General features: G+C 43.1%; 1 protein-coding gene and 1 pseudogene across 1 annotated transcript in view; both read left to right on the plus strand.

Annotated features, from left to right (window-relative positions):
* The window catches only part of GGTA1 (glycoprotein alpha-galactosyltransferase 1 (inactive)), a 68,385-nt gene extending 64,721 nt beyond the window's left edge, over window positions 1-3,664 (plus strand). The window contains 1 exon segment of the mRNA XM_059073091.2: window positions 1,076-3,664. Within this exon segment, the coding sequence (XP_058929074.1) occupies window positions 1,076-1,769 (694 nt within the window). The 3' untranslated portion in view covers window positions 1,770-3,664.
* Window positions 3,665-14,076: 10,412 nt separating this feature from the next.
* On the plus strand, window positions 14,077-14,804 carry LOC131761528 (N-acetyllactosaminide alpha-1,3-galactosyltransferase-like; annotated as a pseudogene).
* The last annotated feature ends 1,100 nt before the right edge of the window (window positions 14,805-15,904 follow it).

Raw genomic sequence — 15,904 nt, forward strand, 5'->3', positions numbered from 1 at the left:
AGAGAAGGATAAGAGAGTGGCGATGGTTAGACTTAATGCATCCCCAGAGGACCCAAGGGTCACGTCACCCTTGCATCTAGTAGGGCAATAGCAACATTGGAGTATACGTTGGGGTTTTCAAGGGAGGCCTAAGAACTAGTGCCCCCTGATGTTGAGTGAAGGGTACAAACCTGCAGTTATCAGATGAATAAGTTCTGGGGATCTAACATACAGCATGGTGATTATCGTTACTAATATTGTATTATATACTTGACAACTGTTCAGAGAATAAATCTCAAATCTTCTTGCCACAAAAAAGAAATGGTAATTATGTGATGTGATGAAGGTGTTAACTAATGCCACAGTGGTAATCATTTTGTAATATACGTGCACCAAATCAACACTTGGCACACGTTAAACTTGCACTATATGTCAATTATATCTCAATAAAGCAGGAACAAAAAAGAACTAGTACCCCCTCTGCCTGCCCAAAGTCTGAATCAACTGATAAATAAGACAAGGGGCTAAGTAAGGCAGATGGTAGTGAATATCACCTTCTTCATTACAGTTAAAGCTGATACTGGAGAATGTGGCTTATATCTGAAGGCCCTGGGCCTCCTAACGTTGAACCACAGAATTAGAAAGACTTGGAAAAAAAGAAAAAAGAAAAAAAAAAAGAAAGAAAGAAAGACTTGGGCATCCAGGCATCTACAGCACAAGAAACCGCAAGCCTCTGGTTGTGGGAGCAGGGCCCGTACCACTAAGCTACCAGTACAAGGCCCAGAGCAGGTGGGAACGCATGTGCTTTCCACCCGGCCGGCTTCCAAGCGTGAGAGAGGAGGGGGCGGGGCTGGGCATGCCCAGTCACCCTTCTAGAATCATCAGTCGGGTAAGTCACTCCACCTCCCCAAAGCTGAGTGATTGAATGGTGGAGAGTGGCCAGGAACGCCCCTCTGTGTGAAAGCACTTGTCTGGGCTGGGGGAAAAAAATAACTCCTTTCCTAAACTGCAAAATACAGACAAGCTGATGAGAACAGCATGTCGCCTCCTGCGGAAATCCTAGAGGTTACCTTTGTCCCGTTCTTCTTTGTTTCAGATACATCGAGCATTACTTGGAGGAGTTCTTAACATCTGCCAATAAGTACTTCATGGTTGGCCACCGAGTCCTATTTTACATCATGGTGGATGATGTCTCCAGGATGCCTTTGATAGAGCTGGGTCCTCTGCGTTCCTTCAAAGTGTTTGAGATCAGGCCTGAGAAGAGGTGGCAGGACATCAGCATGATGCGGATGAAGACCATCGGGGAGCACATTGTGGCCCACATCCAGCATGAGGTCGACTTCCTCTTCTGCATGGACGTGGACCAGGTCTTCCAAGACACCTTTGGGCTGGAGACCCTGGGCCAGTCAGTGGCTCAGCTACAGGCCTGGTGGTACAAGGCAGATCCTGACGAGTTCACCTACGAGAGGCGGAAGGAGTCCGCGGCATATATTCCGTTTGGCCAGGGGGATTTTTATTACCATGCGGCCATTTTTGGGGGAACACCCACTCAGGTCCTAAACATCACCCAGGAGTGCTTCAGGGGAATCCTTCAGGACAAGAAAAATGACATAGAAGCCGAGTGGCATGATGAAAGCCATCTAAACAAGTATTTCCTTCTCCACAAACCCACTAAAATCTTATCCCCAGAATACTGCTGGGATTATCATATAGGCCTGCCTTCAGATATTAAGCTTGTCAAGATATCTTGGCAGACAAAAGAATATAATTTGGTTAGAAATAACGTCTGACTTTAAATTGTGCCGGTAGGTTTCTGAATTTGAGAGAGTATTATTCTGGCTACTTCTTCAGAAAAGTAACACTTAATTTTAACTTAAAAAAAAAATACTAACAAAACACCAACACAGCAAGTACCTATTATTCCTCCTTGCAACTTCAATTTTAATATGGGAGAATGAGCCTATGGTAATCAGATGTAAAGTCCTAGTGATTTCTTATCCTTTCTGGGTTGGGGGGATACACTATCAGCTAAACCAAAAAAAAAAAAGAAAAAAAGAAAATTGTCCTGGGCAAAGAAAAAGCCAGAAACACTCTACATGCGTTAGTTGACCTACCAGAGAAAAATATGCATAGCGAAGTGTTTGGCAACAAGATACAGTTGTGAGGGGTTGTCCTCTTGATTTCGGTGTCTTCCTGTCTCTGCTGAGTCTAAAGCAACAGAGTTGCTTTGCAAACAGGAGAACTCTTAGTGGGACACCTGTTAACTTTGGCAACCCTCAAGTGGTTTCAACAGCAGAGCACTTCAGGCCATTTGTAGTCCATGTCCTTTTCTTATCCGGACGTTGTTTGGCTTCCGTGCAAAGACTGGTCAAGACTCCCAGTGGATATCGTAGTGACAAATGTTGGGAGTCACAGGGAATCTGATGAGCCAGTGGGTGATCAGCATGAAATGAAAACAAAGCCTCAAAGTAAGTTCGCCATGAAATAGCAAAGAGAGAGTAGAAAGACAGGGGGCTGGTCACTGTGGGGGCAGTGCCACCTCTGAGGGGAACAGGGCATGGGGTTGGCACATAAATACAGCAGCACGGATCCAGGCGCTGAATGGGAGGCAATGTGGGTGGTCTCCAGTCTCCTCAGCCGTTATGACACCAAGAGAAGTGTTCTTAGAAGATGCTTCTTGTTTTGGCCAAGTCATACTCGGTCCACCACGCTCCGGCTGAGTGTTCAAATCCTTGCCAGAGGAAGTGGGTAGTGTCAGAGTAGACAAAGACCTGCAGGGGACTGAAGGGGCTTGCAAGGGGTTACGTTTCCCAGACCTGGGCTTCAGGACAGTCAGTCATCAGCAAATCCTGCCACCACCTCCTCTAACCCTCAGCCCATCGTGCCCCAGCTTGGAGTGCTGACATCAAGGAACCTCTTGTTTTCCCCTGCCCCATCTGCACTACTGAAGTGTAACAACCAGATGTGTATAATAAAACAGTTCATTGATTTTATATCGAAAGTAGAGGGGATGGCAACGGTAGACCCAGTCTTCGGGACCGAACAGCTTAACATTCAATTCCTTTCTCTAAGAGAAGCTATGACATCTTACATATTATTTAAAGTTAAGCAATTCAATGTAAAGGAAGTTAGGAGGCAACATTTACATATGCAGACACGTTTATATTTTGCTTGTGTTCCAGTTTAGGTCACTGGTTTCCATTTTCAAGTAATTTACTTGAAGAGCCATTGATTGCACTGGCTTGATGTTCAGCACCTTGGGCTTCTTTGATAAAATCAAACCTCCATTTTTGCTACTGTTTCACTGTGCCTCCTAGTCTTCAATTCTTGCCAAGAATTTTCACAACCCAGCAAAACAAAACAAAACCAACAAAAATCCTGAAGAAGTGCCCTGATAAAGGAAAAAGGAGATTGCAGGTCAGTTAGGACTCTTGCTTCTCTATAACTCAAGTTTTCTGGGATCCATTCTGGAGTAGGGAGAGTTCATGGTTTAAGTCCCAAAGCAAAGAAATGATCTATCCTCAAAGATTGAAGGACTGATGTTCGCTTTTGAAGGAATCTTGATTTTTTTTTAATTCACTTAAAGTTAAATTCCAAATGGACAAACTCAAGATGTTATTAATAGTTCGGTATTAAATAAATAAAATTCCTGATTTACAATTGAATAAATTATTTTCTCAGTATATACTGGTCCAGTCATGGAGTGTGCATTTTCTCCCAAAGATGTTCAGAATTGTCAGCTGCAGAATTTTAAATACTTAGACTCCAAATAGTCCTTGTATCCTTCTAAAAATTTGTCCACTGTTACAAAGATAGAAAGAACATGGCTGAGATTTGCTAACTTTGGTAACAACTAATGCTTATACAGAGCTTCCCAAAGTGATACGCTGAAGTAATTAAGTGCCAGTAGAATAAGGCTTTGCCCCTGAAGGTCTGGGTCGGGCACAAGGGCAGAGGGAGAAAACAATGCCATAACCATATCTGGTGGTTACTAGTCCTGACCTCGGGGGAATATATCTGGCCAAGGGAGCCCTGGGAGAGACTTGCTGGATTTCCAGCAAGACTGGGTGGGTGTATTTATAATAAATACAAAAATTGAAGTGGAGCAGCCTGATGTAGTGTGGTGCGTGGGATATGCAACAGGGCATGATTCCCTCATAGTAGAGAATTATTCCCATTTTGTACATGAGCAAAGTGAGGTTCAGAAAGGTTAAGCCACCCAGCTGGGAAGCAACTGAGCTGAAGCTCACACCAGAGAAGCTGATGAGGATAAATGTGTTGACAACATGCATATGGAGGGCCATGTTTCCTATCAAGGAAAATGCTGCTTTATAGAAGAATCTGATAAAGGGGAATTTTTGCCATAAGAAGTAATATTTTAAAAGCTAGGTATGCTCCTAGGCCCGTACCACTTCCCACTTTTTCTGCACGAAACCTGCCCCAAGTGCATTAAATTAGTTTAAATGGATCACATAGGGCTTCCCTGGTGGCGCAGTGGTTGAGGATCCGCCTGCCGATGCAGGGGACACGGGTTCGTGCCCCGGTCCGGGAAGATCCCACATGCCGCGGAGCAGCTGAGCCCGTGAGCCGTGGCCGCTGAGCCTGCGCGTCCGGAGCCTGTGCTCCGCAACGGGAGAGGCCACAGCAGTGAGAGGCCCGCGTACCACAAAAAACAAACAAAAAGGATCATGTAAAAATAAATAAAAGACTCTGCAATCATTCTCAACTTTATGTTGTGCCTGCAGGGCCGCTATTAGCCCAGTGGGCACTCATAAGCTGTTACACCAAGGAAGTGCCTCAGAGGGCAAAGCTGGGTGAGGGGGTGGGTGGAAGGGACAGCCATGCCTCCTTCCACTCTGGGGGTTCTGTGCAGCTGGAGGGGGAGAAGTTTCTGTAAGGCTAGAAGGGCCTGACTTCTCTTGTCCTTGTAATGACTCATTTTCTCTCTCTCAGCCAAAGTCACTATGTGATTTACTGATAGCTATGGCAGTACTTACAGTTATAAGAATTTATTAAACCACTGTTTATTCAGTGTACCTTATGTGAATAACACAGGCATGGTAGCATACTCACAAGTGTGAAACATCATAGAAAGCATGAATGCATAACATACAATGCATACTTCTTTTAAGGTGGGAAAGCTGGGTTAAGTGGGGATCCATTGGTCAAAGCCTCAGGTCTATAAGGGTGCAGAGCTAGGATTCAAACCCAGGACTGTCCGACTCCAAATCCTTTGCTCTTCCCACAGCTTCAGTCTGCTTCCCTTACTCTCTCTTTCACATATGTGCGCGCGCACACACACACACACACACACACACACACACACAACTTTAACCATCTTGTTTTTGAAATCTGTGGACAGCAAGGAATCGCCACCAAAAGCTCTCAATCCTTGTCTTAGGAATTAAAGAGAGAGAACTTAGTAGACCCAGACTCTTCAGAGGCAGAAGGTAGGTCTAAACTCATCCTGGAGCCACACTGGAGAAAGTCAGACGGAACTGAGCAATACGAGGCCCAGGAAAGTTCAAGGGCCAAGGGGGTACAGAGGAGGAAAGGATGTCTGGGAGGTAGAAATAGCCTCAGAGGGGCTGCCTCTGAACTGAGCTTTGCGAGAAGAGAAGGGGGTCACTGTGAGGGGACTTTCATGGAGACCCACCCAAATGGTGCCAAGGCCTTGGGGCTGGATGAAATCTCATAGCAGAGCCTGTGTGAAAAGCAGCAAAGAGCTTGAGAGGGCTTTGGCTGGTTGAGGCTGCACATTCGCCCAGCATCTGTGGCTCTCTTTCTCCCTCCCCAGCAAAGCCTGGTCTCCTCTATGGGATCTATGTGATTTCTATGGAAACTAGTGCCATAGTTGGACCAAGTGACCCAGACTAAGCCAATCAACACTTTCCCTCCCCCTGGTGGCAATGACTGATTCGGGGGTGGGCAGGTGATCTAAACTAATGCAATCAAATTGAATCTCAGGTCTTTTACTGGAAATACGGACACATGTAACATGAGAAGCCACGAACACTTCTGGGGGATCACGAGGGAGGTCAGCCTTCGGATGAAACAGTAGGACAGGAGGAGCAGGGACACTGAAGGAACCACAGTCCTTGATGGCAACCCTGAGTCACGGGCTCCAGCCTTGTACCTAAAGCCTGAACTGCCTGTGGACTTTTCGAATGTGTGAGCCAATGAGGTCCCATTATTAAGTCACTTGGAATCGGGGTTTCTCTTACAACTGCAAATATCCCCATTGAACCCTTCTAGAACCGTGAGTTCCTTAAAGACAAGACTATAGTCTGCCTTTGCATCAGCGCCCATTACATCACCTCTCTCAGAGGCGCTGCTTAACGAATATCTACTGGGTGAAGGAACGAATGAATCGTGACATCCACTCCCGTCATGCCTCATAAGAAGTGCTTTTTTTAATTAAAAAAATTTTTTTTTGACTGTGGACTCTGTCCTACTACAAAGCAGATGCTTTTCTATCAGTATGGGAACTCAAATCGAGGTTTGAGCTTCAGGCTCTAACCGGGTACCCTAACCTACTGAGTTCAGTGCTGCTTAAGGTCAGTGATAAATGGGACAAGCTTACTCCATCAGAGTAGAGCCGTCGTTCCCAACCAGGATGATTTTGTACAACCACCGCCACTGCTGCGCGCCCACGCCCCACCCCTGCACTGACCCCAGGGACATTTGGCAATCTCTCAAGATATTGTTGGTTGTCACAACTTGGGGCGGGGAGGCGGTTGCTATGCAAATCTAGTGGGCAGAGGCCGGGGATGCTGCTAAACATCCTACAACGCACAGGGCAGGCCCCACACCAAAGAATCATCGGCTCAAAATGTCAGTTGTGATGAGCTTGAGAAACCTGGTGTAAAGTTCCCTCGAACTTCATGAAGAAAGAAACGTGGGGGGGCTTCCCTGGTGGCGCAGTGGTTGAGAATCCGCCTGCCGATGCAGGGGACACGGTTTCGTGCCCCGGTCCGGGAAGATCCCACATGCCGCGGAGCGGCTGGGCCCGTGAGCCATGGCCACTGAGCCTGCGCGTCCGGAGCCTGTGCTCCGCAATGATGGGAGAGGCCACAACAGTGAGAGGCCTGCATACCACAAAAAAAAAAAAAAAAAGAAAAAAGAAACGTGGGGAGGCAATTTGCATAATACCCACCTGTCTATACCCAGGGAATAGTCCCTAATGGGTGCCAAAAGCTTCGAACTCACCCGGTCTTAGTCCCCCTGTAACATTTCACTGCTCAGACAAAAGTAGTTCCCCATACTGGACACCAGAGGGCAGGAATTTCCCAAGACAACACTGTTACCCTAAGCAACTGCTTAGGATAAAAACATCGAATAGGGTTAGTAACAGTCTTCTCTGGACCTGGCAAGGACTGCACATTTGTGGAAATAGATATGAGTTTTGCATATAAATGAATATAGCTATAAATATTTAAAAATCAGCCAAAGTTAGAACACACTTTTAGTAAGTTGACTGTAACTGTTCAGAATAAAAGGTGGTTATGCTAGCTAGGTGTTTTAGTTAAAGACACTTTGGTTGCAAAGAACAGACATTCCCCTTGACCTTTATAAACCCAAAAGGGAGATTACTGCGAGGCTGTTGGAGAGTTCTACTAAATACAAGGGAGAGTTGGTAACCAGACAGTGGTGTACTGAAGCTGATTCATACCTGCTTGTGAGCACGTGTTGTGCACACTTCCCAACCTTGTTCAGTGACTTTACTGTGGTAGCTTGATATCGGCCATGGTGGGAATGTTTGCACCATGGGAATCAGCAAACACCAGAAATCAGGGTTCCATCCCCTTCCCTTCCCTTTCCATCTTTCTACGGAGGTGATTGTGTAAAAATTTACTAGCACATCACTACAACCAGGCCGTAAACAAGAGCCAGGGAAGTACAAGGGCTTCAACAGTTGAAAACTGTAAACTTCCCCTAAAGGTCTTCAAGTATGACCAAGCTCCAACTATCTCCGTACTCAAGATTTCTTCCTTCAAAACTCTAAATTCATGGAAAAGAAAACCCATATGGCACAGCATCCACTCATGCTCCCAGCAGCTGCGGTATGGGGTAGGTTTACCGGAGGGTAGGTTACACTCTGGGAAGGTTCTCAGAGAAGGATATACTGTTGTGAGCTCCGTAGATGCCTCTAAAAGTTTCTACCACATTCACTTATAGCTGTCTGGCTGTCAATCACTTCTTTCCACATATCTAAAATAGTCCCTGCTGCCATGATTCAAAAACGTTATGCACAACTCTAGCACAGACCCTTCTCCTAATAGCAGACCACAGAATCCACAGCAAATGTCAGAGGGCTAAGCTTCTCAGAGCCTACTATCTCCAGGTAATAACGATTTATCCTTTGGTTCCTTAGAAAGCCCATCTGACTATTCTGCAATCTGTGAAATAAATGGTAAATTTAGCTCACACCCAAATACACAAGAGTCAATAGTGAGAGACAAGGAAGGAAGAGGGGGGGAAAGTTACAGTAGCTCCTACTTAAAAGGAGGGGAAAAAAATGAAAAATAAAAGGAGGGAATGATGGTTACCTGCTCAAGGGGCATTTCCTTACTCTGGAATTCAGTTGACCTCTGCTGTTAAGTTTTCTATCACGGCTAACAAGTCTTCACCCATCATCCCAGTCTACTTCAGACCCTTTTAGCTATGTAAGATATGATTGGTCACAAGAGTCCAGTGGTAGGGTAACTTGTCTGCAACATGGACCAGCTGGAGAGCTTTCTCTTGTCCAAGGTCCTACTGGAAGCTCACTGCTTTTACACTTATCAGACAAGTGGGAGGTAGCTGGTTCCCCCTATGTGTGGGGACACTGCCTCCAAAATCCAAAGTATCACATAAGAGTTATGTGTCCCTTTAGTAGTAGGAGATATAAAGCTGCATTCTGGTTCTCAAACTTGGCTGCATTCTGGAATTACCTGGAGAGCTAATATTGATGCTGGTCCCAACCCCAGAAATTCTGATTCAGTTGGTATGAGTGAGCATCGGGACTTTTAAGGGCTTCCCAGTGAAGAGGATTCTGGTAATATGGTGGAGTAGAAAGCACCAGGAAGCTGTCTCTCCACCTAGACTGGCAGAATTGTCTGATGTAACTATTTTGGAACTCTGGAGTCTATTGAAGGCTTGCAACTTCCAGAGGAAGACTTGAATGGTAAATTAAGGTTAATTGCAGTCAATTTCAGCTCTTAACACAGTAGCAGCCACCCATCCCCATCTTCCAGCCATTTGGCAGACAGCTGTGCATGTGTTCCTGCCGTGACTTACCCACAGCTTCCGGAAGCCAGGGTGGGCAAAAAGACCCTGTCCTCCAAATATTGGGTATCTGTGCTCTGATTGCTGATTGATGCTTCTGATCACAGAGGCACAGACAAAGATATAGGCCTTCATTGTTGTTGCAACTCTCCCTATTGTTGCAAGCCCCTCTGACTCGGCTGAAGTAACTTCCAGGGGATTTAAAGGGTCAACACCCATTACCTCTCCCTTCATTTTTCTTTTTCCCTCTTTCGGACCAGATATTAAAGTGTAGGACATTCAAAAACAACACATATAATGGGAAAATTAGTAAGTGACCTCCTTTGGAGGAGCCCCAGAAGGAGAGGAGAGAAAAAATATTTGAAGAAATAACACCTGAAAATTTCCCAAGTTTGATGAAAACCATGGCTGTGAACATCCAAGAAGCTCAATAAACTCCAAGTAAGAGGAACTCAAAGAGACCCACACTGAGACACATTATAATCAAACTTTTGGAAGACAAAGATAAGGACAAAGGGAAAATCTTGAAAGAAGCGAGAGAGAAATGACTTGTCACATATGACAGAGCCTCAATAAGATTATTGGCAGATTTCTCATTGGGAACTTTGGAAGCCAGAAGGGAGCTTGCAGGGTGAAATGAAAGGACATTAGCCAGTTATGCAAATCCATATGGAGAAATAAAGATCTCAGTGAAAGTAAATATATGGACAATTATAAAAGCTAGTATTGTAACAACTGTTTGCAACTTCACTTTCTTTTTTCTACATTATTAAAGAGACAAATACATATTTTTTTAAGTTACTGGTCTAAAAGGTAGTATTATTATAACTTTGGTTTGTAATTCCAAATTTTGTTTTCTACATAATTTAAGAGACTAATACATTTAAAAGAATTATTAGTTTATGTTTTGGGGCACACAATGTACAAAGATGTAATCTCATGACATCAACAACCACAAGGGATGGGGACAGAGCTGTAAAGGAACAGAGTTTTGGCGTGTTATTGAAGTTAAGCTGGTATAACTTCTAATTTGAGTGTTATAACTTCAGAATGTTAAATGCAATTCCCATGATAACCACAAAGAAAATAGCTGTAGAATGCATACAAAAGGAAATGAGAAACAGTTTCTAAAATTTCACTACTGAAAAATCAACTAAACACAAAAGATGACAGTAATACAGGAAATAAGGGACAAAAAAAGCTATAAGGCATAAAGAAAGCAAATAGCAAAATGACAAGTAAGTCCCTCCCTATCACTACTTTATTTTAAATGTAAATGAAAATAAAGGTAAAACCTTTATTCTCATGGAGTGGCTGGGATGAACAAAGTCATGTGAAAATACCTACCTGAGTGACTAAATAGACGTTTCTCTCTCTGTTCCTTTTTGCTTGTTCTGCTTGTATTGCCTCCCTGTTTACTGCAACCACACCTTAACTGTAAACCGTCTCAAACACTTCCTGAAAGGAGATGGGCTTTAAAATAGGTTTCTTTATATTATTAAGCCTGTTCATGCCTCACCACCTTATTTGTCCAACTGAAGGGCATTGCATCCCCTGGTTCTCCCCCTCTTTTTCCCTCCTCCAGAAGGCACCCAACTTGGCGAGATTCTCACAGTGAGAGAGTGTTAGAAACTTCCAATGTGGGTGGTGAAGGTGGATTCTGAATACAGTTTAAATGTAAATAGATTTTAATTTCCACTCTTTTTCACAATGGATGCTTAACATTGATCTAGCTTTCATTTCACTGACCTTTCCTTCTATAGTATTCAATCTGTTTGTAAGCCCACTCACTAACATTTTCATTTCAAATATAGTACTTTTAAAGTTCTAGTATGCCACCTTTAATTGCTTCCATTTATTTGCTGATCCTTATCTGTTCATTCATTTTGACCAAGTTCTCCATTAAATTCTCAAACATTTTCATAATAGCTGTTTTAAAGTCCTTGTTTACCATAACCAACATCTGAGTTATACTGGGGTCCATTTCTCATCACTATGTGTCACATATTCCTGTTTCTTTGCATGTCTAATAACCTTTTAAAAATATATGTCTGGGGCTTCCCTGGTGGCGCAGTGGTTGAGAATCCGCCTGCCGATGCAGGAGACACGGGTTCGTGCCCTGGCCTGGGAGGATCCCACATGCCGCGGAGCAACTAAGCCCGTGAGCCATGGCCGCTGGGCCTGCGCGTCCGGAGCCTGTGCTCCGCAACAGGAGAGGCCACAACAGTGAGAGGCCCGCATACCGCAAAAAAAAAAAAAAAAAAAAAAAAAATATATGTCTGACATTATGGATGACATGTTGTAGAAACTCTGGATTCTGTAATTTTCCTCTGTAGAGTGCTGGTTTTTGTTTGAACAGTTAGTTAACTGGTCTGGACCCAAATTCCAAACCCCCTTTCTCCTGCAGGGGACATCAACTGAAATTACTCAATTTTTATAGCCTCTTAGATGTTGGTATTCCCTGGGGAAACTGAAATCTTTCCTATGCATGGACAGTTAAGTTGTCATCCAAGGTTTTGGTCAGAGTTTGTTTTTTTTTTTTGACTGTAATGGGTCTTCGTTGCTGCACATGAGCTTTCTCTAGTTGTGGCGAGTGGGGGCTACTCTTTGTTGCAGTGCACGGCCTTCTCATTGCAGTGGCTTCTCTTGTTGTGGAGCACGGGCTCTAGGCATGCAGGTTTCAGTAGTTTCAGCACGTGGGCTTAGTAGTTGCGGCACGCGGGCCCTAGAGCATGCAGGTTTCAGTAGTTGTGGTGCGTGGTCTCAGTAGTTGTGGCACACGGGCTTAGTTGCTCTGCAGCACGTAGGATCTTCCCAGACCAGGGATCAAACCCGTGTCCCCTGAACTGGCAGGTGGATTCTTTTTTTTTTTTTTTTTTTTGCGGTACGTGGGACTCTCACTGTTGTGGCCTCTCCCGTTGCAGAGCACAGGCTCCGGACACGCAGGCTCACGGACCCAGCCGCTCCGTGGCACATGGGATCCTCCCAGACCGGAGCACAAACCCGTGACCCCTGCATCAGCAGGCGGACTCCCAACCACTGCACCACCAGGGAAGCCCAAGGCCTCTCTTCTTGATTTGCAGATGCCTGTCTTCTTGCTGTATCCTCACATGGCTTTTTCTCTGTGCATACATCCCTGGTGTCTCTCCCTCTTCTTATAAGGACACCAGTCCTATTGGATTAGGGCCCTATCCTATGACCTCATTAACTTCAATTACCTCTCTAAAGGCCCTATCTCCAAATAGTCACACTGGGGATTAGAGCTTCGATGTACGAATTTGGGGGAGACAATTCAGTCTATAACAAGTTCTGAAACAGCTAATAGAATCTTTTTCTTCCAATTGAACATCAATTCCTATTGCATTTTTCATTTTTTCCCTTTGATGATGATTAATGTTGAACACCTCTTCATATGAACATCGGCCAGTTGGATATTCACTTTTGTAAAATGCTAGTTCATATCTCTTCCCCTCCCCATCCCTCATTGGATTGTCTTTCTTTTTTCTGATAGATTTGAATTCATATAATATAAAATTCACCATTTTAGTAATTTTAAAATGTACGGCTGGGCCCGTGAGCCATGGCCGCTGAGCCTGCACGTCCGGAGCCTGTGCTCCGCAATGGGAGAGGCCGCAACGGTGAGAGGCCCGCGTACCACAAATAACAACAACAACAACAAAACCACTAACCATAAAAGAAATATGGATAAATTGGACTTTGGATTTGAGTTGCTAGTTTCCAGCTCAATACAATACTTTAAGTGATATTTTTCATAATGTACCTAATAATTTTAGACATTCCAAACTAGAAAGTTTCTCCTGACCCCATCTGTTATATTTCTTAAAACTCTGATCAATATCCAGATCTTATTTTTAATGATTATATGAACATCATTTGAACTAGTTGCTTATATTACCTTTCCTTTTTTGAATTTACCTGAGGCCATTTATTACTATGAGAGTCTTTAACTGGCTGGAAAGACTGGAAATGAGAAAGACTGGAAATGAGAAAGTTTTGTTTTCCAGTCCAGCAATCTTAGCAAAAATATGGCAAAATAAGAAAGACAATGCAGACAGTGGATACAAAGCATGTCACCTCTGACCTTTTATGCATAACTAACTACTCTAAAAGCAAACCATGGGCTTCCCTGGTGGTGCAGTGGTTAAGAATCACCTGCTAATGCAGGGGACACGGGTTTGAGCCCTGATCCGGGAAGATCCCACATGCCATGGAGCAACTAAGCCCGTGTGCCACAACTACTGAGCCTGCACTCTAGAACCTGCGAGCCACAACTACTGAGCCCTCATGCCACAACTACTGAAGCCTGTGCACCTAGAGCCCATGCTCCACAGCAAGAGAAGCCACCATAATGAGAAGTCCGTGCACGGCAACGAAGAGTAGCCCCCACTCGCTGCAACTAGAGAAAGCCCGCGCGCAACAACGAAGACCCAACGCAGCCAAAAAATAAATAAATAAAAGCAAGCCACAAACATCAATAACTGCTCTTGAAATGACCCATGACCTTTCCTGCCTACATTCTCCAAAGCAAGCCCCCACTGTTCTGATAACCCTGAAAACTCTGGCTTTTGTTTTGCGCTGGGTTCTGTGCCATTTCCTGATCTCACCAAATTTCATTCTCTCTCATGAGGAATTCCTCTTCTCTCCTATAATCCATAAAACCCCATCAGGGAGAGGAAAGGCAGATAATTTCACTTTTATACTACTTAAATACAACTCAAAAACCATATCTAATGTTTGGTTGCTTAGTAGAGTTTTTGGATAAACTACCGTGCAATTTAAATAATATGTGTTCCACTAAACTATAAGAATATGAACTTAATTGCTTCTTATTTACTTCACAGATACACTGACCGCTATTTGTACACATTTATATCATCAGCTGATAAATATTTTATGGCTGGCCAGAAAGTCATAGCTTACGTCCTTATAGATGACTTCTCCAAGTTGCCTTTGATAGAGCTGAGTCCCCTCCATACAGTGAAAGTTTTTGAAATAAAGCAAGAGAAGAGATGGCAAGATATCAGTATGATACACATGAAGACCATCAGTGAACGTGTTGTGGATCACATCCAATATGAAGTTGATTTCCTCTTCTGCATGGATGTGGATCAAATCTTCATAAGAAAATACAGACTGGAAGCTCTGGGGGAGTCAGTAGCTGAGTTACATGCTCATTGGTATAAGACAAGTCCTAGTGAGTTACCTTATGAGAGAAGTCAGTTATCAGAAGCATATATACCTATTGGTAAGGGATATTTTTATTACCATGCTGCTGTATTTGGTGGTACTCCCATTCAGGTTCTCAATATTGCCAGGGAATGCTTCAAAGGAATCTTGAACGACAAGAAAAATAACATTGAAGCAGTGTGGCATGATGAAAGTCACTTAAACAAGTATTTCTTTCTCCATAAACCCACTAAAGTCTTGTCACCAGAATATGCTGGGATATGTTCAGAATTAATAGTGAGATTAACACTGTCAAACTCTGTTGGGCTGTTAAAAATTATGATTATCTTAGACAAACTGTAATTTTATAGCCCTTCATTTGTGTTTCTAAATTTAAAAGCATCATTTTGTCTTGTCTTTAGAAAATTAGTATTGACAAATTTTAGCACTAAAGAAAATCACTAACAGAATGACAAGCTCACCCACACAGTATATTTATACTTTTCCTCACATTCTTTTTGAATCATATAACAAGGGATATAGCAGTTGCAGAATGAATGTATTGACATCAGATGGAAATATAGTGTTTTTATATTTTGTGAGAATTTTGAGGAAATACTATTTTTGGATCACATTGGATAAAATACAGTCTGTCAGGAGAAAATGAAACCTGAAATATTTTCATTGATCCAAGTAGACATATATTTCTTATATTGCTTAAGGAAAAGGATTATCTAAAGGTGTGGATAAGGGAAATCAGTGCAACTATACTAATCTACTCTCTCTGTAAAATTTTGAGGACATTAAAGCTGCCACCAGAGGGGTAGACAGTTACTTAGAAAACTTTGAGTCATTCAAAAAGAACTATGTGTTTTGAAACTGCAGAGTTGTTTGTTGTAAAAACTAATGATAAGAAAATTTTAAATATGGAGAGAAAATTGAAAGTTCTCCTGTACTCTCCCTTTGAAAACCTACCACTCGATATATCCTTTATATGCATTTATATGCCCACCACATGAATATACACACACACGTGTGGGTGCACATGCATATATGCTTATATACTATTTTATACAAATTGACTTATATCACATACTTACACATGTACTCGCATGCATACACGTTTTATCGGTAGTCAGGGTCTAGTTAGGAAAATAGAACTACTGTTCTAGGTATTTCAAACAGTGGTAATTTAACACAGGGAACTGGACATATAGGTGATAAAAGAGCTGAGGAGAAAATAAGTTATATCTATATCTGTATCTATATCTATCTCACACCTTCTTTATCCATTCATCTGTCGATGGACACTTAGGTTGCTTCCATGTCTTGGCTGTTGTAAACTGTACTGCTATGAATACTGGGGTGCATGTATCTTTTCAAATTAGAGTATTCTCTAGATATATGCCCAGGAGTGGGATTGCAGGATCATATGGTAACTCTATTTTCAGTTTTTTAAGGACATTCCATA

This window comes from Kogia breviceps, chromosome 8 (assembly GCF_026419965.1).
Source record: "Kogia breviceps isolate mKogBre1 chromosome 8, mKogBre1 haplotype 1, whole genome shotgun sequence".
NCBI classification, from domain to species: domain Eukaryota; kingdom Metazoa; phylum Chordata; class Mammalia; order Artiodactyla; family Physeteridae; genus Kogia; species Kogia breviceps.